General features: G+C 43.5%; 1 protein-coding gene across 3 annotated transcripts in view; it reads left to right on the top strand.

The window, feature by feature from the left end:
• Window positions 1-26858, top strand: part of KLF12 (Kruppel like factor 12) — a 341374-nt gene that overhangs the window by 98464 nt on the left and 216052 nt on the right. For all 3 annotated transcript variants that reach the window (XM_026660877.2, XM_026660850.2, XM_026660911.2), the window contains exon 2: window positions 10435-10498. In XM_026660877.2, the coding sequence (XP_026516662.1) occupies window positions 10478-10498 (21 nt within the window). In that variant the 5' untranslated portion in view covers window positions 10435-10477. The remainder of the gene's footprint in view (window positions 1-10434; window positions 10499-26858) is intronic.

Raw genomic sequence — 26858 nt, 5'->3', positions numbered from 1 at the left:
AAAAAAAAAAAAAAAAAAAAAAAGCCGCTCGGACTCCCGCTCCTCCTGCCATGCACCCCACCCCCAAGGATCCTCTTGCGCACCCCTTGGGGTGCGTGCACCCCACTTTGGAGACCACTGCCATATAAGACTGTAAATTTGAATGTTAACATTTAATAAATACATATTGGCATTTTAACCTATTCTTTGCTCCATCACAGCAGACAAAACAGTGGGTCACAATCTGGATTATAATCTTAAATACCTTTCTGACAGAAGCCCTAATGGCACACTGGGTTGATTCTTAGTTTTGACTGGTTTGAATTAGAACAGTCTGGAAGTCCTTTTTTGAAGTTACACAACACATACAATCGTTTAGTAGCCCCTGGGAACTACATAGTTCCAGAATCTCTGAAGAATCACTAGTCTGTATTATCCATGAAGCCTTTGAATTTAGTTGTGAATTAGAAATCCAGTGAAGAGGTCAAGCCTGGGGGTATCTAGTACTAATGGTGCTGCTGGAGATTTGAACTGGGAAGTCCCTTCGTGCACAGTTTTCACTTCCAGAAAGGAAGAGAGCACCTTGTCTGGGTCTCAAATAACCTAGTTCCCAATCTAACGCCCAGAGCATCATTGATGGGCTTTGAAGAAGTCATATTCAGCCCTCCTCAGGGAGGATTGCTGGGACTCAGGATTGAAGACTGTGAAAATAGCATAAGTGCAAATTTAAGGGAAACCAATAAGACAAAATGCTTCCTTTTTATAATAAAATAAATGATTTGACAAAGTGATTCATAAGCCTGGATATTTCCAAAGGTGAGATTTGCTGTCTAGAGAATATAGTTATTTAAATACTGATTCAGCAAAGCACTTAAGCCTGTGAGTAGCATATTGCATTGCTATAGCCCAGCTTGAGGGTGACAGAGGCATGTAGTACTGAGGCTAGGTCATCTTCTGCAAGGATCGGTCATCTCCTTGTCAGCCAGAAATGATAAAAAGTGTTCAATGTGGACACTGCTATGTGAAAGGTTAGTGTCAACAAGGAATGCAGGAGCACTCCTAAACTACTGTGTGTATTGATCAGTTGTGGCTGTGTGCCTTCAGCTGAAAGAGACTGTTCTGCAGCGTCCAACTCTTCCCAATGCTTTTTTCTGCCCACCAGTCTTGTTCAGGTTCAGCTTCAGCCAGCTGTGCTTCAGGCATGGGTTGATCTCAGCCAAGTGGAGGGTCAGTTCTGTGACAGTGACGTTATTTGAAATGAAGAAAAGATAGTGTCACCTGCATAACGTAAATATTGAGGTTATTTGCCCAAATCCTGGGAAGAGGAATTTAACGCAGGAATAACCCTCTAATTGTGCTAGTGAGCATTTCCCAATGAATTTATAAAAAATAAATTCTGTATAAATATCACTGTCATATTTCCAGTATATTAACTATTTGTGACTGGGTTTGCCTCTGCAGCATCCCCTCGTGCCCATCAGGGCATGACTCACCCAGGTGCAGGTCTCTGTTGGCAAGTCGCTATCTCTTGCGAGGTCTGAGGTAGTGGTGCTTTAGCTCAGGGGTCAAATCACACTTCAGTTCTACCACTCCCAGAGAGTATTAAGGTACAGAAAAAAATCAGGATTAAAAACAGCTCAAAACAGGTCATTCGATGAATATTCAGTGGGATCCTGCTGTTCTGTTCAGGGCTTGTCTTCAAGTAGTCCATACTTTATTTGGTCCCTCAGCAACCTGTCGTCCCTTCTAGCAGAAGGCTCATCTGACTGACAGGCTTGCTTATGCTCTGGGTTGCAACCAGGCTTCTCTCACATCAGGAGAAGTGGAGCTCTGCCCTCCTTCCTGGTCAGCCCAGAACTGGGGTCTCCTCCTTTTAAGTCCCCTCTTTATGCCTGACATCTGCTGAAGGTGTAGGGAGGTGGGGCCAGATGGATCTACAGGCTCTTATAAACACTCTTGTTGCCATTGTGGGGCCTATCTGCCTGATCAAACTATTCTATTTTGATGAATCAATATCAAGTATTATTCATAATTTAAAAAATATATTCTCAAAGTGGAGAGGTAAACAAAAAAAATATATAGTATGTTCATTCAAAGTCTATACATTAATAAGATCAACCTGATACCTCATTTCTGAATCTGACCCAGTACATGTTTTCCATCCCCCAATGGTAATGTTTTGCAAGTCAGTGAGGGTGTTTGACATGTTGGAAATACCTTAGCGTTACTCTGTTACCCATGAGATCTCACATGGATTGGACATTTCAATTCCTGATGGTTTTCTGCTAGTGGGAAAATGAGCCTATGGCAAATATGTGGTAGCCTTCATAAATGTTTACAAGTTTTTAAAATTCTGAAACCCTAGTTTTATGAAGACAGCTAGTTTTTGGTTGGAAAGGGACACAACCCTGTGTTTTCTTTCTGCCAGTTCTCATCAGTCTGAGGCCTGGTCTACACTACGAAGTTAGGTTGATGTAAACTATCTTCTGTTTGTGCATGTGTTTACACTTAAATTTTTCTCCAACCAATGCAAACTCTCCATTAGATTGTCATAGTAACATCAGCTCCGTGAGCAGCATTGAGCAATGGCTGAATTACTGAGGTCAATACAGCGTAAGTGTAGATGTTGAGTTACTTATGTTGATTCTAACAGTCCTCCAGCAGCGGTCCCACAATGCCTGACAATGACCGCTCTGGTCACAATTGTTAACTCCACTGCCTAGGGGTAATGGAGACCGGAAGCCACTCCCCCCCCCCTTTAAAACTCCCCACCTGTAGCCGCTCTCCATTGTTGTGTGCAACTGCCCAGTTAACCACACCAGCTACACAATTCAGATGCACTCCAGCCTGGAGTAGACAGTAGATTTTGGATCTCCTGGTCCAGTGGGAAGAAGAGACTGTTCAAGCACAGTTACAGGCCAGCTGTAGAAATTTGGATATCTGTGAGCACATTGCACGGGGAATGCAGGAGAAGGGATATAACGGAGAGCAGCAGAAGTGCTGCTTGAAAGCAAAGGAACCACAGCAGGCATATCAGAAGGCCAAAGAGGACAACAATTGATCCAGTGCCAAGCCTCAGATCTGCCTCTTTTACAAAGAGCTACATGCGATATTTGGCTGAGACCCCCACCACCACCTGCACACACCATGGCTACCTCCAAGGAGCCCGAGTCAAAGGTCCCTGGCATGAACAACAAGGATTGAGGTGGAGCAAGAGGATGGGGGACATGTGACGGGGGGCTCCATTGTGCTTTGAGCCAGAGCCTGTTTGAGACTCCACCACAGTCCAGTCAGTCCTGGCAGTCGAGCCTGGGTGATCCCAAAGCAGGGGAAAGAATCTTTGGGTAAGTGTGTAAGTTTATTTCCCATTACAGTGATGGCATCCCCAACTTAGCAGGACACAGCTATCAACTTTTCATTAATTCACAACAAAGAGAGATAGAGTTGTTATCTGCTTTTCCTTCCCCTGTAGAGTTAGGCCGGGGTGTCCCAAAGCAGTTTATATACACAGATGACCCTGAAATCCTTCTGAGAGTTCTTGATGAAACTTCCATGGAGGTCCTCTGCAATCCTCTCCCAAAGGTTTCTAGGGATGGCGGCCTTATTTCTTCCTCCACAGTAGGACACTTTTTCCCCCATGCCAGTTGGCTATAACTTTGGCAGGCAGCATTGCAGTAAACAGTCTAGCAGCATATGGGCCCGGGTACCTTTGGGACACCAGCAGCAGCTCTGCCCTCTGTGCCTTTTTTACCTTCAGGAATGAGATATCAGCTAAAATCACCATCACCTATGGAAAATGGTGCTGAATTCAGCAACACTGACTTATACTGCCATATAGTTTCATGCATTTCCCTCACGCCTAGCAGGCCATATTCACCATGGCTGGTGCTGTGAGTGGCACCATGCACAATCACTCTGAAGCACAAGTGTCAGTAATCAAGTCTTGTTTAAAACTTTAGGGGAGCAAAGGAAGGGAGTTCTGAATCTAACTTTCAATTTCTGATGAGACTATACAGACAATGGTACTTCTTTGTGTTTTATCTGCATTTATGGCTGTTGCGGTCTTGAGGGGTTCCCCCTCCACACCCTTGGAATGCCTGATACAGATGAGGAGGAGAAAGAAGAGGACTTGGAGTGACATGTTCAGTGAGATCCTGCAAGCCAGTGCTGCATCATCCTCCATGAGCAGAGGGCTTGGAGGATGAATATTGCAGACTGTATGGAGAGGAAAAGAGCAGAAAGGCCCAGGAGTCTCACCAGGAAAAGGAGAGGGAGATGCATGAGGGCATAATGGGGCTTCTCTGGCTGCAGACTCTTGTGGACCTACAATCCTGTGCTTGCCTCCATTTGCAGGCCATGGAGTACTACAAAGTACAGCACCTCCCTACAACCACCCTCCACATTCCACGTGGCATCAGGGGCCGCATCCCTATCCCTACCACTCTACACAGGGGGACATTAAGGGCAACGGCAGCTTCATATACACTAACCTGTGAGAGCCACAGTTGATGTATGTGTAGCTAAAATGGACATGAATGTTCCTTCCTCTTATTTAACCTCTGTTCCATGCATTTATTAAGGTTTTAATGTATTTGCTTTTAAATTGCACAGAATTTCTTAAGGTGTTTTCATTAGTCAATAAACTGTATTGTTTGGTAAATAGCTCATCTTTATTGATTTCCAACATATACTGCATAATGTCTGGCGGTAGTGAAAGTACCCATTTACTTGTTGTTGTACACTGTGACACAACTTATAGGATCAGTGACAAACACAGTGTAATAATTATAAATGTACAGGAAGCACCACAACATTAATTGGTGCATTGTCAGTATTATATTCATAGAGGTGCACCAAGCACTATGCAGTTCCTAACAGGTCTCCAAACTGTAGGGCCAGGTGAAGCACAATACACCACAATGCATTACTGTGGCTCGCTGTTAGTGTTCTTTCAAAACCTCCCTAAGCTGTATAGCTCCACGTTGAGCTGTTTTGATAGCCCGTGTGTCTGGCTGTTCAAACTCCTCCACCTCAGTGGCAACTTTCCCCCCCTTTTCTTCACGTGTATTGTGCAGGACGCAGTAGGCAGCTATAACTGTTCTGATATTTTTGTTACTGAGATCCAGTCTAGTGGGTAAACAACATCAGCGAACCTTCAATCTACCAAAAAAACATCCAACTGTCATTCCGCTGAGCCGTTAGGCAAATCTTTCTTTGGTGCTGTTAAGGTGGTCAGCGTGCAGCTTCATGAGCTAGGGAGTAAGGGGTAGGCTAGGTCCCCCAGGATCACTATTGGCATTTCAACAACACCAATGTTAATCCATTGGCTGGAAAAGAAAGTACCTGCTTGTAACTTTCTGAACCGTCCTGTGTTCTTAAAGATGTGTGTGTCATGCACTTTCCCTGACTGGCCAACGCTGATGTTGGTGAAACATTCCTGGTGTTCTGACAGCGCTTGCATAACCATAGAAAAATAGCCCTTTCTGTTTGATGTACTATGTGGCAAGTGGTCTGGTGCCAGAATAGGGATATGCATGCCATCTATTGCTCCAGCACAGTTCGGGAACCCCATTGCTGCAAATCCATCCATTGTGTCCTGCACATTGTTGAGAGTCATGGTCCTGCATAGCAGGAGATGATTAATGGCCCTGCACCCTTGCATGACAGTTGCCCTACCAGTGGATTTTCCAACTCCGAAACAATTTTCCACTGACCGGTACCAATCTGGCATTGCAAGTTTCCAGAGTGCGATTGCCACTCCGCTGTCAGTGCAGCTCTCATTCTGGTGTCTCTGCACTGTAGGGCTGGGTAACCTCAGCACACAGATCTAGGAATGTGGCCTTGCACATCTGAAAGTTCTGCAGCCACTGCTCTTCATCCCAAGCCTCATTACGATGCGATCCCACCAGTCAGTATTTATTTCTTTGGCCCAGAAGCAGTGCTCCACCATTTGCAGCTGCTCTATAAATGCCACCATCAATCTGCCCTCCAGAAAATCATCATGTTCCCCATGGCTCTTGTTGTGGCTCTGCAGGTACCGGAGGTTCATGTGTCCTGTGCTTGCAATGCTCATGACAATAGCCTCCATGCTTCTCTCAGAGATGATGGACCATGACAAGTCCTTTGTGGGTGGAATTTTCAAAATAAGTACGAAAATTATGTGATAGAGATGGCATTGGAGAAAGTTGCATGATGGGAACTTGACTCTGCAGTCCCAGTCACCCCTTTTGCTACTTGTTTCTGCCCCACCACGCATTGCCAAAACTTCCCAAAAAACAGGGCGCTGGACAGTGGCGAGTTGCACACCGTTACCTGCATTGAAACAAGCACTCCTAGTGAGTACGTGCAGTGCCGATGCATGTGCACAAGTGATATGCTAACTGCTGCAGCTTTGTGCCAATGTAACTTGCATTAGCAAAGTTTGTAGTGTAGACCTGGCCTGAGACTGACGTTTCATGTTTGTTAGAGACTTTGCTTTGTGATTACACAGAAAGCCTTCGGTCATTTAAGGGACTTGGATCAAACAAATATGTTGTTCTTGTTTCCAATCCTTTTATTTTGTGCTTTAGGTATTTTGCTGGTACTAAAAACCATATTTGCAAAATGATACTGGATGTAAGTGCTCCTATTTGGACTTTTCACATCACGTTCCATTTACTACTTAAAACAAAACAAGTATTTCATAGCAGCCTTATTTAAATCTGGAAGAATAAATTGTCTTCAAAAATCCAGGAAGTGTTTCTTGGTGGTAATATAATTGACAGAAGGAATGTATTTTGGATTTGTAAGTGGTGTGATTTTTTTGTTGGTACTTTTATTGAAAGTTGCATGTTCTCAGCACATCTGAAAATCAGGCCATTTTATGATAGGATTACTAGGGGCATGTCTACACTGCACACTAAGCCAGGGTCTGTGGGACCTGGAGTTGTAGACTCAGTGTTTCTAAGCCCATGCTTGAGCATATGCACTGCATTGTAAACCTGGGTTTACAATTGCTAGACCTGGGTGTCTCAGCCATGCTAAACATCCATACTGCACTATGCAGACATTCTGACCCAGGTCTGTGACTTGAGCTGTGTCCACACTGCAATACGACAGTGCTTGAACCCGAGGTGCAGTGGGACTTGGTCTCTGACTCTTTCCCTCCCCCCACCCCGCAGGCCAGGTCCTGAGTGGTTGCTAACCCGAGTCAAGCTGATCTGTGTGTAGATGGAAGATGGGCTTTGGCCTCAAACCTGAGTGAGAGCCCAGGCTCAGTGTGCAGTGTAGATATACACTTTGAAATTGCAATTTGATGTGTAGCTTTTCATTTCCAGTTCAAATCCAGCCCAAGTCATAAGTAATCAACATTTTTACCCTTTGATATCTCTATGGTGGCTTGTGTGAATTGAAATGGTGGCAGGTATCCACATTGCAACTAATCCTAATTGGCACTGTAGAGGGGCGGACTCACCCCTGCGGCGCCTCCTGCTGGTCTCTTCTGGGAATTAGCTCTTCCAGCGTTGGAGCGCCCCCTGCAGGCCAGTGGTCTGCCTGTCCTCCAGCCCCCGTGTCCCTCCCAGACCCCGGTGCCCTTTTGTCTGGGGTGATGCCCCCTGGCAGCAACCCCTTAGTCTTAGGGTCTCCCCTCCCTGGGGAACCCCCACCCACTATCCCCACCTCGCCTCAGAATAAGGCCACTGCCAGTCACCAACTAGCCCCCGCTCCCTGGGGCAGACTGCAGTATAGGCCACTCATCACAGGCAAGGTTGAGTTTGGACCTGCTGCCTTGGCCTACCCCTGGGCTGCCCTCTGCAACCCCCAGCACCCCTTGGCCTCCTACTGGGCCACAGCCTGGGGTTATCCAGGCTGGAGCTCCCCAGCTCCTCAGCCTTTCCCCAGCCCTGCTCCACCCAGGTACTCTGTCTTAGCTCCCTGCAGCCAGGCCCTTCTCTCTCAGAGTGCAGAGACAGACTGCTGAGCTCTTGGCTCCCAGCCTTTTTATACAGGCCAGCTGTGGCATGACTGGGGCATGGCCCAGCTGTGGCTACTTCCCCAATCAGTCCAGCTTTTAGAGCTGCAGCCCTCTGCCAGGGCTGTTTTAAGCCCTTCCAGGCAGGAGCAGGGTAACCACCCTGCTACAGGCACCAATCTCATTGGACAGGCCAAGGACTGAATATATGCCCTAGAGAATTAATTCCCTGCTCATCCTTAAAGTGTGTGGGTTGATGCACAACCATGGGACAGTATTGTGGGAAACCTGATTGCTAGGGTTTGTGATGTGCTTACACTGTCTGTTGAGGACTTGGGCCAACCAGGAAAATTTTCATGAGCCTTCAATCTCACATACAAAGAGAATGAAAAAAGACTGGCATTTTAAAGGTGAAAGGGAACTAACAATTCAGTGCTCAGTAAATTGAGTAAACACGCATAGGGAAATATATAAGCAACACCAATCATTCATCATTGTTAATGAAGGAACCTTTTCACCAGGCGGGGGGGAGAGGGCAGAATTGTACGTGATTTAATAATGTAAAACAAATGCAGCTATGATTAGTAAGGTAGCTACACTTAAGCAGTTTTGAAACACACATCCCTGTTCTCATTATTACCATAGCCATAGTGAGCTAATAGGACTTCCAGCATTCACTGGTAACATGAAGCTAAGTTGCGCTTGTAGGATGTTTGTGTAGAGAAATAACTGATGAGAAAATTTGGAGAACTGGAAACAATTACAGGTCAAAGGAGATTTCCTTTTGAGGGACACTCTATGAAGCTTTGAAATGCTGTAATATTTAATTTAACAGTTTTGTGACTGAGTCCTTTCGCAGTCAGGTTAGACAACCATACCACGTGTATACATTTAGGACACAGAAAACCTGGCTCAAGTGTCCAGTATTTGGATGTTGGTACAGAATGGGGCTGCTAGGAAGTCAAAGGCATCTCCCTACAGTGTGCAATTCAAAAAAAAAAAAAGTAGACATCGCTCAATGCTCACTGCCTCAGTTGTAAGCCAAAGAAAATTTGCCTCATGAAATGGAAATTCTGAAGCAATTCAAATAATGCCAAAGGAGATTAAACAAAAACGACACTCTCCAAGATACATCAAAGATGGGACAAATACTCTACAGTAGTTAGAACACTCCAAGCCTACAGAATTTAATTAAATTTAGTGAGGTCATTGTTTCTAGGGAATTTGCAACCATTTGTGACTCATATTAATGTTAATTTGGAACTTACGTTTATTTTATTTCTAAAAAAAATTGGATTAAAAATTAATAAAAAGTTATATAAATTTGGTGCTTAATCACTGGGATATTAGTGGGTTTCATTAATGTTTACTATCTTTGCATCTTTTCCAGAGTCTCATATAGTTTTAAAGGTAAAAGGCTGTTCAGTATGTTTAAACCTGATAGCTATGTTAATGTATGTATAGCAGTAATGAAATACTGGGTTATGGCTTAAAAATGAATAGGTTATATACGCTGTCACTATTGGAGAGACAGCATCAGTTTGAAAAAAAAAAATCAAGTTATAACAGATTATTTATACTAGCTCTCTGACAACAGAGTTAGTCTTGAATTCACACAGCTTACTTTATTAAAGGGGACATATGAAAGTAAAAGTTCATTCCAGTTATATGCATGCATTCTGGCAAGAGAGTTTAAGGCGTAGTGTCAAGAAATTAAAGGCCACAGTTTTGGCCTCTTTTTTTTTTTTAAGGTTTTTTAAAGGCTTTACAGAAATTAGAATATACTTTGCAAAATCTACTGGATTTTTATATTCTATCTAATCTGAAGAAGCAAAGAAAATAAAAGTATTTTGTCTGTTTCTTTTTATGTCATATAATTCCCCCCCCCCCATGGCTTAATGCTGAACTATGACATTTTTTGCCACATGTACACTGCAAACCTTTAAAAATATTCATTCAGATTATTAGATCTGCTACAATCTTACTTAGTTGTGTTTCCTTTTTGTGAATATTCTAGTGAATGAGTTTTATTAGCAAGAAACTTGCCTCAAACAGCAAATATTAATCAGATCTTGCAGAATATTTCTAGCAAAAAAATTTTGAAATCAAAATTTTAAGTACTTGAAATGGACATCTGCTAAAGATTTACTCCATCCAATCATGCAGTATAAATATATCATGTGACCTGTTGTCCATGCAAAGAAGCTCAAATTTTGAACACTCAAGTAACTAATCAGAAATTGAATTGACAGAAAAATATTGACTAAAACATCAATTAATTGAAAAGCACGAGACACAACTTAGTATTTGAAATATTCAGCCTGCTTTATTTAAAATATTGAAAAACACAGTGCTTTTCCAATGTTTCACCACAGAGTAAATCACTGTGTTTTTGCAAAAGTAGGCAATAAAAGTTGAGAAACAAAAATAAAACATTGAAGAAGTTACATCTGCTCAGTGCCCATTTCCTAATTAATTCAGAATTATTGATTTTTTTTTTTCAGGATTGAAGTGGATCTAGGAACGAATGGATGACTAAGTATTCATATGAAGAGGAAAGCCATAAAAGTTTGTTGACAATTTTACAACAATATGCATTATAAATATTACTGGTAGCATCAGAAATATATATTTTCTTTAAAAGCACATTAAGTGAAATAATTAATGTTCTGAACTTCATGTTCCTGTTGTCTGTCAGACAAGGTTATGTTGACAAATAATTTATATGGGGTTTAATGATACACTTTCTGATACTTGAAAAAAAGTGAAGTTTTCAAAAGAAAACAGAAAATTAAGTGAAAGTATTCAGGTGGAAATGCTTATTTTTATTTGAAAAGTATGCTTTGGGATAAATTCTGTACTGGCTTAAGTCCCATGCAATTCCATTGACGTCAGATGGGTTGAATGGCATGAGATTCCAGGGTGTTTCTTCTTGACGTGCACAACGTTGAAGTAATTGTTAAATGGAGGATATCTTCCATTACAGATGCTAGTTATGCAGCTTAATGCATTGTTGGATGAATGCAATGATGAGTTGAATGGATGCCAAACTGATAAGTGCAGTATGAGAAACTGAATAGAATAGGATATCTTAGTTAGATACTTGGTGCTTTTTGATCTTTCTCTGGAGTATCGTCTTTTAAAAGTAGGGTGGGTGTTTCTGCAGCATCAATTTCCCGTGGTTATAAGGGAACAGTCACTGGTGGTCCTCAGTAATTCACTGTCCTTAATTTGCATGCTTTATAAAATGATTAATTTCAGTATGTTTTGAAATCTGTCTCTGTCCTCTGAGGTAATGGCTACTAATGCTTAGACTTTAGCTGTGATACTACTTTAACCAGTGTCCCTTCAAGGCTGCTTAAAGGAAACTGTCTTTGCTTCCCTGTTTGCATAGAGTAAATACACTGTAATGGCAAATACAATTGGCAGTACCATAATTTGGAGTGCAGCCACTCATTTAAGAAGAGCATTTTGAAAGATCTAATGATTACTGTCAGCTGGTGTAAAACAGATTTAAGCAAAGCTTTCCTCCTCATTCTCATGCATTCCAATTACAGAAACAAAACTAAGTTTTTCCTGGAAGTGCAATACCTGTTGGAAACAAGAGTTTTCATTCTATGCATTGTCCCAAAGTGGTTCACCATGGCAACGAGACCAGTCTCTCCTGAGGTTATTCGGATAAGGATGCTAATTTATTTAGATAGACAAGGTGGATGAGTAATAAGCCTTCCATGAGGCCCGAGCACGGAAGGAGTCAAAGTACACCCCGCTGGCTGAGACCCTGAGAGCCCAGGACTATGAGGTCCAGATACATGCCCTAATTGTGGGAGCCCTGGGCTCGTGGGACCCCCACAACGAGCCGGTTCTGAGAGCATGCGGAGTCGGTTGATGCTACGCCCGGCTCATGAGACAGCTTATGGTGTCCAACATCATCAGGTGGTCCAGAGACATTTATACGGAACACATCACAGGACACCGCCAATACCACACTGAGTAACTGAGACCACCGACCAGGGAAATAACCCACTTCCTTCCCTGACGAACCAAGGGACGCACCCCACCCATGTACTCATTTGCTACACCGATACTGACTTGGACTCCTTATACATTCCATGGGTGGCATACCCGAGCCCACTTATCCACTGACACTTGAAAAACTCTTGCACCCCAATCTGGGTCTATGCCGGTTATGTGATATGTATGTATCTTTTCACCCTTGCAACCGACACCTGTAATCCCTCATAACCCAAGCCTGACCCCAGATGTACAGTACCTTCCCTCTTAACTTGTGTATATTTAATTTTAAACATTCACTTTAATAAAATTCTTAAATCTGTTCTTTTACTGTCACAAATTCTGTTGGTGAGAGAGACAAGCTTTCACGCTACACAGAACTCTTCTTCAGGTCTGGGAAAGGTATGCAGAGTGTGAAGTGGCCACTTCACCTTGAATGGTCCCTTAGAATGCCCATTGAGTACATAGGCTACATTATATGTTCCATCTTGTATTTAGCTGTGACACTGAGTACCTTTCCCTGACCTGAAGAAGAGTTCTGTGTAGCTTGAAAGCTCAACTCTCTCACCAAATGAAGTTGCTCCAATAAAAGATATTACCTCATCCGCCTTGTCTCTCTAGTATCCTGTGTCTGACACTGCTATAACAACACTGCATATTTACTTAGATGGTATTTTGATCGTAACAACTACAGAATGGCTCAAAAGCTTCATGTTTTGGCAATAATCCACTTGAAGTTTTTAGTAGGCACAGAAAAGTCCGTTCTAATTTCTTCTCTGTTGAGACTTTCTAGTAATTACAGTGGATTTTAAGGTTCTCATCCTAAACATTTCATGATTCAAGAGATTATTATTAGTTCTTGAGTACTCCTTGGTCCCATTATGCTCGGTATTGTGCAGACCTGGGCCAGCAGGTGATGTGTGCTCCCACCATTATCTAAAGAAAACTAAAAAGGCTTGTGAGATCTCTCTGAGCTCAACTTCCTGACTTTTCTATGACTCTTCTCTGATACCAGTGTCTGTTGGATGGAAGGAAACCCACACAGCTGGGGAACCAGTGGTTGCATGTTACAAATCTCTTGGCTAATTCAGATGTAGAGGAGGGAAAAACTAATGCTATTAAACTGCACTTCTTGGTAGACTTATATATTCCTGAAATGCAGCAAACAGATGTCTTAAAGACAGACTAGAGAGCCTCTCTTGATTGCCAAGAGAGCTAGCAAAGACCCTTTTATTTATATGTAAACAAGCTGGAAAGCTCTCAATGTGTTACAGATGAAACAGGATACTTACCCACCTATTTTGCCAGGTCTGTTCAGACAACAGTGCTGCAGTGTCTCTTACCATACAAAGAGAGGAAGAACAAGGTCAGACTAGATCAGGAATCGGCAACCTTTGGCACGTGGCCTGCCAGGGTAAGCACCCTGGTGGGCTGGGCTGGTTTGTTTACCTGCCGTGTCCGCAGGTTCGGCCGATCGTGGCTCCCACTGGCCGTGGTTCGCCACTCCAAGCCAATAGGGCTGTGAGAAGCCGCGGCCAGCACATCCCTCGGCCTGCGCCGCTTCCCACAGCCCTCATTGGCCTGGAGCTGCGAACCGCGGCCAGTGGGAGCCGCGATTGGCCACACCTGTGGACGTGGCAGGTAAACAAACTGGCCCGTGTGCCAAAGGTTGCCGATCCCTGGACTAGATTATCATGATGGGCATTAGAATTAGGATGTCAGGGCAGAAAATCTAATTGCTCATCACATCCCAGAGACAGAGAAAGTTATGGCCAAAATTCTGAGAGGGGGAAGGGCCACCTTATGCTTTTGGTGCAGGAGTCTCCTGTGGTGAACTCAAGAAATGACTTGCCACCATTTACCGTCATAAAACTGAAATGTTCCTAAGTTTCTTGGATAAAAGTGCAGTGGGGAGAGATGCATTTTCATCCTCCTGGTGGTGTCTCCAATTCCTTTTCCTATTTTCCTCTTTCTGGTTCTCTGCAAAGTGTTAGCAAAGGTAATGAAGAACTGCAGAGTATGGTGATGTCCAGGTGCGTCCAAGTCATAGTTTTTCTCTCTCATACAATTCAGGTTACACTTCCCAGTAGTCTTGGGGAAGTTGATAACTGATTTAGATATATATGGATGAGGGACGAAGACAGTGAATTATGATTATTGCATGTTTTCTGTCTGGCAACCTATGCAAAATGAAGGATTCTACAACCAGACTGCTAAACTTCTGCTTTCAGATTAGAAAAATGCAATGACTAAATCATACAATTGTTTTCACACAGACTTTGTTGTATGGACAAATTCAGTGCCTGGGAGTAAAAATTCTCTTTCTGGAGCTAAGATTGGTTCTGGACAATTTAAGCAACAAAGAGGCAGGTGGTACTTTTACTGCCACTATTAAAATCTAAGGGTGCAATTCTGGCTCCATTGAGATCAGTGGGGCTCGGATTTCATCTTAAGCCTCTAGTTTGGCTTCTTTTTTCCCCTACAGGGAAAGCCATCAGACAGTTTAAAGGCCACTTAAGACCAAATGTGACTTCTCTTTGGAACATTAATATTCTGGTATATAATTAGCATCATAGACAACTTCTCTTGCATCATCAGGGATTTGTTTGTTACATTGGTATGCTTTAGCCCTATGTTGGTCTGTCTGGAAGTCTGACTGGCTCTCCTAAAAGCCCAGTGAAGAAAAATCCTTAGGAGTGTAAATTTCTTCTGTCTGGGAGAATCAATGTTCAAGATAACAGTAATTGTACATAGCTTTGTGTAGTCAAAAATAAGTAATCTGGAAGTTATAATATTTAGGGAAATAATCTTCCTCACTTATTTCATGAATATAGCCATTGTATTTTTGCATAGGAGAAGGGAATTTTCCATCTCTCTCTTAATTTCCCTTATAAAGAGGATGGCTTCAGCAAGGTTAAGTCTACATCAGAAACATACTCCATAATCCTTTAACAGATGTCTCCTTAAGGATTTGAACATGGACGTCAGAGTTTTAAAACTTAATTCTTTTTAACTTTTAGCTTGTGGAGAAAAGACACAAATCAAAATGAATAAGCACAATATGACCTGTGACAAACAATATTTAATGTGCAGATTTATCTATCAGAATTCTTTTATGATCCCCATCACTGTGGTATCTGAGTATCTCCAAAAGTTGTAATGAAAGGTACTATATAAAGCCAACTCAATTCTATTATGCAGTTGACCACTTAAAGTCTGGTTGTCCACAAAACACACACAATCTCTAAAACTAACGAAACTATAAGATAAAAATTTTTTTTCAGTGATCAATTGTCAAAAATGCATTTGAGTTTTGCTGAGATGTCCCTGTAAGGTTCACATTTTCATACTGTGTGTTCGTTGAATTTAGAGCACATCCTCTTACCAGGATTCCAGTACCAGTGTGATGGGGTGTTTGATTACTGTCACACACTGATCTCCCTGCATCCACAATCACTTTTCCTAGAAAGGAAGTGACTGCTCTGAATAGACTCTGTCATCTTTAACTTCATCCATTGGAATATAACTATGACTAGACTATTAAAAGGATAAAGTATATGAATCTCAGGAGTGTATTCTAGTGCTGGGCATCAATCCACTATCCTTTTTTAGTTGTGTTCCTTGCAGTTTACATCATGCTAAAGCAAAGAGACTAGTTTGATGTTTTCTTTGTCATAATTCATTAGGAATATAAAAATCCAGGATAAAACAGCTAAAGAAATGAGCACGTAAATTGAATGACAGTCAGATTCAGGGCATACTGAGATCATGAACTCCTATAAATTTCTGTTGGTGCTCAGTGTTTTTTAGGATTAGTCCATTAAAGGTCAAAAATTTGATATTTTAAAACTGCTGCTCTTTATTTAAAAATATTTATAATGCACAGTTAACATTCAGTTTGTCAACTATGATCAGATATTGAATAGCTGCTGGAGCACAACCATAGGCATACGGCTCATTAGCTTTACCTTGTGATATACACTTTATACAGGGGAACCCATGAGGATGAGGGGGAACTGAATTTTCCAAATCTGATCCTCAGTAAAGAGTAGAGCAGTAGAGATTTTCTTTCTTATTCTATGTCAAGGGTAGGTTATCTGTTGTATCTTCTGCTGCAGCCTCCTTCTTTTGGGCTGCTGGAATAGTGTATGCTCTGACAGATGCACATCCAGAATAGTGCCACTTCTCTGTGCTCAATCATCATTGGATTCAGCTTTGAGCCAGCTCAGGTTGGATGTGGGCAGGGTGGATTTGGAACTGATCCTGATTGCTGAAAAATTGCTGGGGGCGGGTCCAAAAATGATGTACTCCAAGTTGTAAAGACATTTAAGATGTCTGCAATGAGCCCTTTCTGCTTCACACACTTTCATTGCATTTGAACTGACTCCATTTCCCCTTGACATTGTAAAATTAATGAATGCTTTCTGGGAAGATTTCAGCCTTCCTATTAGCCTTTGTGACTAACAGCAGTATAAAACCTATTCTATACCACTTTTTCAGTTTCTGCTCTGCAGTTGCTTTCATAGCCTAAATGGTTTCTTGTTTATGGGTCTTGGTTTTGGCTCTGTTCCATTCAGTTTGCAACTATTTTGGTGTGTTTACTCAGTGCTCCTCAGCAGCTGGCCGAGGGCGGGATTCCAAAGTATACATACTTAGATACACACAAGAACAGTTCATCAAAGCCTAGGCCTGGAGTCTTATTTGGTAGCTGGTTTGTGAACTGACCTCTTTTAGACCAGGTGGAGTTACAATGATGTGATTTGACTCTTTCTGTTGGGGAGCTCCCAAACAGAGTTGTAGCTATTGTATTCAAAATAGTCACATCTTAGAAACAAATATATCCAATATATTTGTTGAAAGGCTATTTCATAAATGTGTCTATGCTGTACTAGATATCTGTGGTCGTTCTGGACAAAACTTCAGGAGGCAGTGGGTGGAGATTGGCACTAAGATAAGTTGATTTTTCCCTAGTTAAATGTTGGCCTGCTGAGAAAAATACAACCCCTGCTTAATAAAAGCTGTTCATCTGAGAGGTACATAACTGCCCAGGGGAATTTCTTCAGAATCGGGAGCAGCCTCTTGGCTGAGTAGCCCAAAAAAATTATGTGGGCCAGCATCTATAAAGAGTTCCTTTCAATTGGGAAAGGCCCTGTGGTATTTTTGGTGCATAGACTTTGTAATAGTTCTTAAATTTAACTTGCATTTACCAAAAGTTACTTTGGAAGAGGAAGAATTGAGAATCACGGAAACCTACAGGAGCTTGAATATTGTTTTGAATGAAAGCTGCAGAAAAGAAAAAAAAAAGATATGGTCACATTTTACAATAGGAACTTTCAAAAAAAGGTACTAATTTAGATTTATTGTAGAATTGGCAGAATGACCAAAATATTGATTACTGATTAACATTTGATAACTTTTTAATAATATATATGCTGCCGAAATACAAAATGACACTGTAAAATAAATATAGCTTTTTTTTGGTCAGGGTCATTGCTCCATGAAAAACAATTGTTAATGATAATGAGTCCTGGATGAGCAAAGTTTTAGTATCTGTCTCTTCACACCTGCACACTCATTAATAATACCCTGGTGCTTAAACTGTTTTTAAAAGTTTATAGGTGTGTTCTTAGTATCATAGGCTACACAGGTAGCGATGTCTATGGTTAAGGTTGACTGCCACTTCCCATTCCAAGACTCTGTTTTCAGTTTCTTATAACTTTCTCAAACTTAAACCATTCTGGATGGTAACTGCCCCAAACGGAGGTGTTTGGAGAAAGTTTTACCTAAAATGGTTCAACTACTTCTGAGTATGAGATTAGGAAAAAATAGTATTTTGCTTTCCTGGGAGGTAGATAGCATAAACTTGAACCGAGAAAAGAACATGACCCACTTTAACTGCCTCTGGTTCAACTCCTGGGCCTTGTGGAGGTACCTGAGTTTCTTATGGTTGGTGAAGACCTATACCTGTGGTGACGAGCTCCCTCAAGATGTTGATGCCATTCTTCAAATGCAGTTTTTATGGTGAGCAGCTCTTTATTCAGTAGTTCATAGCTTATCTTGGCAGGGACAAGCTTTCGAGAAGGGTGCAGAACTGATTGGGGTATGAATTGCTGCAAGAGTCCTGCCCCTAGGGCCACATTGGATGCATCTGCTTCCACTATAGATGGACGAGTCGGGTTAGGGTGTGCCAGAATCAGGGCCATAGTGAAGGAGGCCTTTTCTGGTCAAAAGCAAGTTGGGCTTGGGCAACCAACCAAATAGCATGGCTTTGCAGAGGAGTGAAGTCAGGGGAGTTATTAATTAGAAGTTTGCAATGAATCTCCTATAAAAATTTACAAAGCCCAGGAAGTATTGAAATTCCCGGAGGGTTCAAGGTGCTGTGCACTTGCAGATGGCTTCCACCTTCTGCAGATCCTTATGGATTCCCACAAGATGTTGTACCCCAAAAATTCAATGGTGGCCTAGTTCAAGGTTTACTTTTCCAATCTGATGTACAACCCATGCTTCTGTAGTCTTTCCAGGACTGATCAGACATGGTGGTAGTGCTGCTCTGCATTCTTGAAAAATACTAGTTTGTCGTTGAGGTAGATAATCATGTACTGGTCCAGGGTATCCCTGAAGACATCATTTATGAAATGTTGCAGGGCATTGGTTAAACCAAATGGCATCACCAAGTATTTGTCGTACCAATATCAGTACGAAAAGCAGTTTTCCATTCATCCACAGGATTTATGTGCACTAGATTGTATGCCTCCCAAAGATCTAGTTTCATGAAGATCCTGGAAGTCCTCAGGTGGTCCAGCAACTCTGAAATAAGGGCAAAGGGTACCGGTTACAAATAGTCACTTGGTTCAATGTGCAGTAGTCTATGTAGACGCATAGTGACCCATTCTTCTTCACAAAGAGGATTGGTGTCCCCGTTGGACAGATAGATTACTGAATGAAGCCCTTAGCAAGGTTTTCCTGGATATATCCACGTAGCACCTCCAGCTCTGGTTCAGATATAGAGTATATCCATTCATAGGGCATCTTCGTCCTGAGCTGTAGATCTATTGGGCAGTTGTAATCTGGTGTGAGGGTAATGAGTCTGCATTTTTCTTTTTGAACACATCCAGTTAGTTGCGGTACTTGTCAGGGAAGGCTGAGGTTCTGGCCTGGAGCCACTCCTTTCTGGCTAGCCCCCGGTGCCCATATTTCCACTTCTGAGGGTCTCCTCTCATCCTGGGGCCCCTGGTACCCTGTGGGTTGGTTGCTTCATTGGAGCCATGCTTTCTGGCAGTACTGGCAGGATAAGCTAATGCTCCTCTGCCACAAGGAGATACACGGATCATGCCGCTCTAACTGAGGTATGCCAAGTATTATCAGGAAGAATGGGGAGTGGATCACATTGAAGCATATTGTTTTTCGGTTCCTTTCCATTACAGCCTCTAAGGTGATGGTCTCTTGAGTCACCAGTCCTGACGATAAAGGTGAGCCATCTTTATCTCCACAGGTACAGTGTGGGTTTCATCTGGAAAGGGATCTGGAGAGTTTTGGCTACTGCAGAGCCCCAGAGTCTCTCATTGCTAGTAGGGGGATCTGCTGTGCCTGCCCCAAGACCTACAACTGCAGTAGCAACTGGAAATGCGGAAAGACACCATGTTTCCTAGGTCGGGTTCTACTTGGGGTGGGGGTAGTTTTGGAACATCGTGCTTTGGTGGTGCCCAGGATGTACCCCGTTTACTGGGTCTGGTCTGGTTTATTTCCCATGTTCTTCTGAGCTGGGTAGGAGGCAAGGGTGTGTCCAGGTCCTACCCAGTAAAAACATGGGTTCAGTTGTTGTTGACTCTTTCTTTTCTCTGTGGTCAGAGGTCTGCAATCCAGGTTGATCTGCATGGCTCTTGGTGTGGAGGATGGGCGTGGGGGTGTCGGTCACCCCTCCTTTCTTCCGTCCATTCATGCAGCCAACAGTCAATGCGCAGGGTGAGGTCAATAAAGTCATCTAGGTGGGTGGGGTTTTCGATGTGGGCTAGCTTGCTTTTTACCTTGTTATTGAGCCCGCACCAGAATTGGTAAAGTTGGGCTGCCTCGTTCCATCACAAATGGGTGGTGTAGGAGGTGGCTGGCCCTTGTCTCTGGCAAAGCTTCCAGATGGCAGCCTTTGCAGAGCGGATGCAATGCAGGTAATCAAAGATGATCTCAAAGACTTGCTTTCTGCAGCTCCCATTGACCGGGAACGGCGAATGTAACAAAATGTCTTGTGGCCCGCCAGCGCATTACTCTGATGGGCCGTGTGTTGAAGGTTGCCGACCCCTGGACTAGTTGCTCACACAGGGTCTGTGCTTCGAGTGCGCACTGTGTACCGTGGGTCTGTAGAGCGAGATTCTTCACCTGCACACAGGTGACTTGGTCCTGTGGCTCCTGGGCCCTCAGGGAGCTGCTGGTTAGAGGGCGGCCCACTCCTGCCATTATCTGTGGGAGGAGTGGGATAGATTGCAGGTGGAAGGGGGGCAAAGGTGGTTAGAGCAAACTGTCACGACCGGGATATGGGCAGTCAGACCTAGAGTTTGGAGCAGAAGATGTGAATCAGGCCGAGTCAGGTATCAGGAGGTCAGGATCCAAGACAGGCCAATGGGCAAACCGAGAGTCAGGAGGCAGGCAGGATCAGGAGATCAGGGTCGGGTGTCAGGTTACAGACAGCAATTGAATAGTGAAGTCAAGGACAAAGCCCAGGGTTGGAAGCTGGAATCTATCACAAGTAGGGTCTGGAGCAGAGACCGGCATGTAGTCTGTTGTTGCTCAGAGAGCTCCCCTTCCTGGCTTCCTGGTTTAAGTACTACGACCGTACAATCAGTGGACTCTGAGGGGCCACCACTCAGGTCATGCTGGGCGGTACTTCCTGCCAAGCCCAGCCTCACAGGGTCCTCCCATGAACTCCTAATCTAAGCCTCTTATGGCAATGCGGAGGTGTCAGTGGCCCATGGTCCCAGGTTCCCGCCCTGAAGTTTCTTACATGTGAAAGGGCACGTTCTTTTCTGAGAGGCTGTTGCCTTATATTGATCTGCCAGTTGTTTGTTTCAGTTCAGTTTGATGCTAGGCCACTGCAGTCCTGATTGCTGCAGTCAGCTGTGATGGACATCTAGGCATTACTAGAATGTAAACAAAAGCTTTAACACTCAAACTTTACATGTAAAAATGCAGTGGAGATCTTCATGGAGTATAAATTTATATATATTTTGCAGTATTAGTATTGCCAAACCTTACACTCAAAAATAATGATTGGTTTAAAAATTATTGTATCATCAAATAATTGCCATTATTTTTTATCTGCCTGCTCATTTTCCCACTTTTAGAAGGAAGACACTAACCCCAAATACAATATGTTTCCTGTACTAGACTCTACGACACTTAAGACTACATGGGTTTGGAGGAGTGCTTTTTAAAGAGTAGATTACATAGAAAATGTCCCTCTTGAGATTAGGAAATAGGAAGACTGCACTGGTTCTACTAAAATGAAAATTAATTTAGATGTGTGAGTAATCTTATTGACTGTAATAATTTAAGTGGAACTGTGCTGGTGTTTGCTGAACTACTGTTTAGAGATTTACATAATGGATGAGATATAGAAGTGTGAGACGGCATGGCAGTTTATTTTATTGCAGTGTGTAAATGAATGTATGGCCATAATTATGTGAACTCTGCAAAAAGCAAAGATTATCATTTGATATGAAAAAAGTAGTAAACAGAGCGTATGTATAATCTTGGCTATTAATGCACAAGAAGCCAACCTTTTCTTTGTTTCAGCTTGATCTTTCAGTGGTTTCTGACTTAATTAGTTGATGCTTGTAAAGCTCTCAGAAGTTGAAAAGTGGCGTATATCTCAGTGTTAATACAGTAACTCCTCATTTAAAGTCGTCCTGGTTAACATTGTTTCATTGTTACGTTGCTGATCAATTAGAGAACATGCTAGTTTAAAGTTGTGCAATGCTCCCTTATAACGTTGTTTGGTAGCTACCTGTTTTGTCCACTGCTTGCAGAAAGAGCAGCCCGTTGGAGCTAGCTGGTGGGGGCTTGGAACCAGGGTGGACCAGCAGCCTCCCTATCAGCTCCCCGCTCCCCTAAGTTCTCTGTGCAGCAGCCGCCCAGGAGGCTATCAAATGCCGGCAGTTCAGCTGTCCCACCCCCCACTGCCATGTGCTGCTCCTGCCCTCTGCCTTGGAGCTGCTCCCAGGAGCCTCCTGCTTGCTGTGCGGTGGGTGTGAGGGGGGGAAATGAGGGAGACTAATATCAGGGTATCCCCCTCCCCCTGCTCCTGCCCCCCACTTACCCCATCTCCATAGAGTGGGGGGGGGACACAACAGGGCTCAGGATGGAGGGAGCTTGCTAGCAGCAGCTGCTGTCTATTTAAAAAGGCAACGTACTTAGAGTGCGGTCAGCCTACTTAAAGGGGCAGTGCACATCTCTCTTTCTCTCACCCACAGGGTGTGTGTCTCTGTCTGTCTGCCATGCTGTCTCCGCTTCTTCCATTTGTGCTGCCTTGTAGCGTGTGAGGCTACATTAACAACAATGTGTTAACCCTTGAGGGGTCTGCCGAGGGCTTGTTCATCATTTAGCACTAAGACATTCCCTGGGAAATAGCCCACCCTCTTCCACCCTCTGACTCCATCACCACAACAAAGCTTCACAATCATGATTGCTGTGTACAGTATTAAATTGTTTGTTTAAAACTTATACTGTGGGTGTATATATATAATATAGTCTATTGTCTGGTGAAAAAAAATTTCCCTGGAACCTAACCCCCCCATTTACATTAATTCTTATGGAGAAATTGGATTCGCTTAACATCGTTTCCCTTAAAGTCGCATTTTTCAGGAACATAACTGCAATGTTAAGCGAGGAGTTACTGTAGTGTGACTTTTACAAAGTAAAAATGAAATATTTACTAGTAGTTCTGTGGGTAAGTAGCATGCACCCCAGGAGCAGATGTGGTGGTCTTGACACCTATGGGTACATCCACACTGTGAAAAAAGACACACAAAACAGTTGCGGCTGGCTCAGATCAGCTGACCCGTGAGGCCGGAGGTTCTAAGAGCCCAGGTTCCAGCCCAAGCGAGAAAGTCTACAATGCAATTTTTAGCCCCATAGTCCAAACCCTGCGAGCCTGAGTCAGCTGACCCAGACTCTAAGATTTGGTGCCGCAGGCTTCTTATTGCAGTGTAGATGTACTGTATGTGTTTAAACATCATGCAAAACAACCATTAAGTGGGCTAAAGTGCTAATTACTAATTTTATTTACTACAGTTATAGCCTATGGTACCTGCCCTGAAGTAGAGGTAAGGTTGGGAGGGTTGCTGAATATTAAGGGGTTTGTGATGGGTGAAGATTCAGACCTTAATTTATTCAAACCAGTTCACTCCTCTCTAGTTTTTCTACATTAGTTGGTCAAGTGTGTTTACTCTGCAGGATGGAAACTGGAGGATCAGAAGCATAGAAATAGTGCAAAAAAAATTGTGTTTGTTCTTTCAGGTTCAAACAAGACCTTAGGCTGTTACTTTGTTCTGAATCTTAATCTGCCATTGCTCTCTCCCCGAAACCAACTGTTTGTGCTGGTGTGGCTATTTAGCATTGTGATGGGGTATACAAACCCCACGCTGGAGAGCAAGGGGTTAAGGAACAGCTCTTGGCTCAGTCAGCTCCACCGAGTCACACCTGCCAAGCCTGTAAAAATTGGAGGCGGGGCTTCAAAAATGAAGCAGAGCAGCTCAGAGGCATGCAGATAGTGGAAGGGAGCAGTTGGCTTCTCTGATCAGGAAGTGCTGCCCAGGAGCTCATTGCGTAAGACCTGACAATGCAGACTTGCACAAACGTACAAAGGATAGGCAGGTGACTGAATGTGCAGGTCAGAGACTTTGTTGAAGATTACTAGGTGAAGCTAAGGGAGACTAGGTAGGAAGTGGTCCGGGGGTGGCTGTTTAGCACTCCAAGGTTCAGAGTGTAGCAGCCTAACATTGGGCTGTGCTCTGGGGCCGGGTGGAGAGGGTGGGCCTGGGCTCCCCTATCCATTCCAAGAGGACGTTACAACAACAGGACCCTTTGGGGGAGAACCCAGCTGGAAAAGACCTTGACTGTTCAACGGTCCAGACTTCAAAGTCCCTGTGCTAAAGGACTAGAAACCCTGGCGGAGGGTGCTGAGGGAAAGGACTGTGTTTTTCAATAGCAAGATGACCTGCCACCCCACCCTCTGACCACTTTGTGACACAGTTGGTGGTTGCTCACCTTCTACAGGCACCTGTGCCTAAATGAAAAAGATTACTTCAGGATATTGGCTACATCCAAAATAAAGTGCTTTCTTATTTTGTTGTTGGTGTGTGTATGTGAGAGTGTACATGGGCATGTACAGACTGAAAATCCTGCAGACTGAAAATCCTTTAAAATCATTCCTGATATGGCCTGTAACTTCATTTTGGAGAAATGTTCTTAGATAAATTGTTTTTGATTGGTAGAGCTTCTGATTTTAAGTTTTAACTGATAAGAAACTGATAAAACACCCCAAATTTTCAAAAAATAAATAAAAGGAAGAGGAAGAAAAGAAAATCGGCATATATCCAATAAACAATTATACCAGGGGTCGGCAACGTTTGGCACGCGGCTCGCCAGGGTAAGCACCCTGGCGGGCCGGGCCAGTTTTATTTACCTGCTGACGCGGCAGGTTCGGCCAATCGTGGCCCCCACTGGCCGCGGTTCGCCGTCCCGGGCCAATGGGGGCGTCGAGAAGCCGCGGCCAGCACATGGCTCGCCCGCGCCGCTTCCCACCGCCCCCATTGGCTCGGGACGGCGAACCGCGGCCAGTGGGGGGCCGCGATTGGCCGAACCTGCCGCGTCAGCAGGTAAATAAAACTGGCCCGGCCCGCCAGGGTGCTTACCCTGGCGAGCCGCGTGCCGAACGTTGCCGACCCCTGATGTATACGGTTACCTTTTACTGAAAGGCTTAGCTACATGGAGCAGTAATGCAGACTACAGTGGTGTGATTGCAATAGCACTCTAATGTATTGCGCATTAATCAGCCCATGCAGATCCTACTGGTGTGTTCTAAAGGTTTAACACTAAAGGGAACATTACAAAAAGATTACTCGTTACAGTATATACAAAAAGAAACCTGTCAAAAATCCCAATTTTTTGACATCTACATAAAACTCAAAAATTGCTAAAAACTAAACCCCCAAAATGAAATTAATAAACACCGAAAACCAGAAGCCGTACTGACAAGGCATTACATAAAAGAGCATAAATTGTTTGGTAGCTATGGAATCACTCAGTCCTACAGAGTAAGACATTGCTGTCGGACCAGGAACTGTGTCTCCAGATGTAGCACTGGGCTTGAGGGAGATAGTTGGGATAGTCTCTGCTTCACTGGTCTTGAAGAATAAATGATTGGTGATCGAAGGTGCACAATTGCTTTGCTGACTTTGATGTCTCAGAAATATTATGGGTAAATTCCGTTCTGTTGCACAGCTTCGTTGTGAAGTCATTACTCATAGCCCCCACCTGTGGAATTTGGAGGCAGTCCAGTATTGTTGGTCCAGGATTAGGCTTTGCCTTTCAGTTCAGACCACCAGATTTTCTGCCTCCAGTGCAGGAACAAATTGTCTGTTCAGTTTCTCTTGACCATTTTGTTTTAAAACCTTTATTTTTACTCAGTTTCAGGCAGATGCGATTTATAATCTTCCTCCTCCTCCTCTTCCCCTCTATCGGGTCAATAGTGTCATAGTAGTTTCAGCTACCTGGCTCTGCCACTGCAGTGCCTCCTTGCTGGAATTCTCTGCCCTGACTCAGACAAGGCAGAGAAGTTCTGAGAATTCCTGGTGTAAATCTTGAGATTCCCTATATAAGGCAGCACTTACAGGCTCTACAGAGGATGAATTATGCCCTGCCTGTGGCCAGAACGCTGACTCTTATACTACTAGGGCCCAGTCTCAGAGTCCGACTAGTGTGTCTGGTTCCCCCACCCCCACCCCAAGGAACAGTGACTTCAGCACAGGAAAGCCTAATGAGGAGATTTTGAGCTTTTGGGGAGAAAGTCTAAGAATGAGGAGGAAGCTATTGTCAAGCTCAGACCTGGCCTGGAGGGGGGGGGGGAACCCAGAAAGAATCCAGAGTGTCACACCCCCTTCCTCCTCCAGATACTAAAGGGCCCTTGGCAGCCTAGTTCTCCCATTGTTTTATTCTAACTCTTGGAAGGTAGTGGCATAAATGAGCATTCCTAGAGCTCTAAAGATATATCTCAACCATATGGAGTACATGCTCCAGTTGTACTTACGTCTTCATCTCATTGTATCCAGCACTCTAAGACTTTGGGGCTCAAGGTTGCTGCAGACAATATGTAAAAATCCTGCACTGGTTGCCATGCTAGGCATCATGGAAACTATTCACTACCGAAGTCCCTAGAGACTCTGTGTGTGTGTGTGTGTGTGTGTGTGTGCGCGCCTTATCTGAGGACGATCTGCAAGTAAATTTCTATTCTTTTGCAAAGGCATCTGTTAAGGCTAATTTCCCAGTCTGGCACTTAGAGTGCAGAAAGTGGGGGCCCGCAAGGATTTTAAAAATTAATACTGGCCTCTCCAGGCTTGTATTAAACTCCCAAAGTTACAGCTTTTTTTCTTTTTCTTTTTTTTACCTTGGATTGGTAGATGCTGCCACCACCTAAGCGCAGAACCCCTTTGAGAGCCCAGGAAGGTACACTTGGGAATTTCTTCCTGTGGGGTAACCTCAAGCCCTTTCACCCGCCCCTGGGGAAGAGCTGAGAAAGAAAAAAAAAAAAAGGAAATCGGCTGTTGCCACCAGCTAATTAAATAACGTGCACAAACCTCTTAAGGCACAAAAATTCAATTCTGTTCTTAAAAAATGTAAATTTTATTAATAAAAAAAAAAAGAAAAT

Source organism: Terrapene carolina, unplaced genomic scaffold (assembly GCF_002925995.2).
Source record: "Terrapene carolina triunguis isolate 2854851 unplaced genomic scaffold, T_m_triunguis-2.0 Scaffold21, whole genome shotgun sequence".
NCBI lineage: Eukaryota > Metazoa > Chordata > Testudines > Emydidae > Terrapene > Terrapene triunguis.
Note: the sequence above shows the minus strand (reverse complement) of the source record. Positions and strands in the feature narration are given on the sequence as shown.